Source organism: Frankliniella occidentalis, unplaced genomic scaffold (assembly GCF_000697945.3).
Source record: "Frankliniella occidentalis isolate FOCC.00 unplaced genomic scaffold, Focc_3.1 Scaffold3635, whole genome shotgun sequence".
NCBI classification, from domain to species: Eukaryota; Metazoa; Arthropoda; class Insecta; order Thysanoptera; family Thripidae; genus Frankliniella; species Frankliniella occidentalis.
Window position 1 is genome coordinate 1 of NW_026270690.1, and position 1,779 is coordinate 1,779.

At 36.5% G+C, this 1,779-nt stretch overlaps 1 protein-coding gene across 1 annotated transcript in view; it reads right to left on the reverse strand.

Annotated features, from left to right (window-relative positions):
* Positions 1–4: 4 nt before the first annotated feature.
* LOC113216818 (DNA polymerase alpha catalytic subunit-like) overlaps positions 5–1,779 on the reverse strand; it is a gene marked incomplete at its 3' end in the record, with an annotated part of 3,366 nt that continues 1,591 nt past the window's right edge. Inside the window, exons 4-9 of the mRNA XM_052276605.1 lie at positions 1,276–1,540; positions 846–1,199; positions 614–748; positions 409–525; positions 246–327; positions 5–154 (exon numbers count right to left, since the gene is read on the reverse strand). Of these exons, the coding sequence (XP_052132565.1) occupies positions 5–154; positions 246–327; positions 409–525; positions 614–748; positions 846–1,199; positions 1,276–1,540 (1,103 nt within the window). The remainder of the gene's footprint in view (positions 155–245; positions 328–408; positions 526–613; positions 749–845; positions 1,200–1,275; positions 1,541–1,779) is intronic.

Consider the following 1,779-nt stretch of genomic DNA (forward strand, 5'->3'; position numbering starts at 1 on the left):
ATGATACCTTTTGAAGAAGGCACTGTCAGGTACATTCCTTCAAACATACGGCTCATGTTTACAACAGAATATGCGCTATGTTTCAATAACTGCTCGACATGCTCTTTCAGTTTGCAATAAGCATTATCAGTTTCAACTGATATTCTTAAGAACTCTGAAAAATAGACAAAGAAAAAATTACTTCTACATCTAACAGAGGAGGGGGGATGCTTCCCAATCTTTTTCCTAATTTGTTCAATACTTACTCTTGTCATTAGCAGGGATTTTAGAAAGGTCAAAAATATGTTGGAAGAAACTCAGTTGTGTATAGAGTTCTGTGTCCGTATACTGCAAAAGAAGAGAAGACTAGATTAGATGATTCACAAGGAAGGAGATCATAATAAAAGTGGAAATGAGATGACAACTTACCTCTCTGAACATGACACCTTTCTCACACAAATTACAGATTGGATAATTACTTTGAAATCTCAGTGGCAACCGTCTGGTCTTCTGTGGACATGCAGGATCCTCACAAACCAGCCAACACTAAAATAAAATAAAAGTACTCATAAAATTCAAAATAAGAGGGAAAATAAAACAGATAAATAAAATAAATCTGACATGTTTTCCTTACAGCATAATATTTTTGTACATATGTGCGCATAGCCAGGGTAAGTGCATTCTGAATTGGGGCCAAATGCTGAAGTGGAGATAGATCACAATCTGAATTTGGACACTTCTCAAGGACAAGTTCATATTCACTAGTCTCCTGTCAAGAAGGAAAATTTAAAAAAAAAAAAAAAATCAGTTACAGTATACATCCTATTACAATATGAGGTGAGGACAACTATGCATGGAAAACTTACAGTTTTTCTGTATGGGGAATCAATGACAATTTCTTTAGCACACTTTCTACACTTAAATTTGAACTTGTCACAGTCTCTAAAACGTTCTTGAGCATCTAGAACAGACTTCTCGCCAAGACCCAATTCTTCATTTTCTTCTGCTCTTTGCATTTGGCGCCGATATGACGTAGGATCTAAACCAAGGCACTCTGCAATACGAGCTGCATCTGTACCATCAATAGGGTCACACAGTCTTGAAACTACTGGATGGATCTGCTGAGCTAAATAATACTTGACATCAACTTTCAGTGACTTATTTGTCTTCAATTCATCAACATGGTACGCTCGTTGCATGGCACTTAAATTTGAGCCATCCTGCAAGCATAGAAAACTTAAATAAAACGTACATAAGAAATCACCAAATAATTTTTTTACACATTGAAGAACTTACATCACAGATCACATAGGCGACTGTATCACCACTTCGAATACGCTTGCCCCCACGAGAGTTGAGGCGCATTGCTACAAGTACATGGGGTTGATTTTTGTGATCAACATATTCTTCAGGGTTTTTTGTGAGCTGTTTAGTGATGGCTAGAAGTTGCATAGGAACTTTTCCCTCTTCTAGATCTTCCCTTAACTTTACTAAGTGGGCATGAATAGCCTCTATTCTGTCATCTTGAGGCATATCAGACAAAATTTGAGATAGTATGAACCTATCAGAAACCAAAATATATTAGTACATATATTAGTGCCAAAATTGCCATTAAAAAAATCGTGAAAAAACTAACTACAACACATACTTTCCTGCTTCTGCTGAAATCTGAGACCAATCTCTGCGAACAATGTCCAAGCCTTTAAGCTCTTGAGAAGTAATGAACTCTCCACTAGGTAACTGACTCATTGTGACAGCAGCATACTTCTTCTTTTTCAACAACAACATATATTTGAAGAC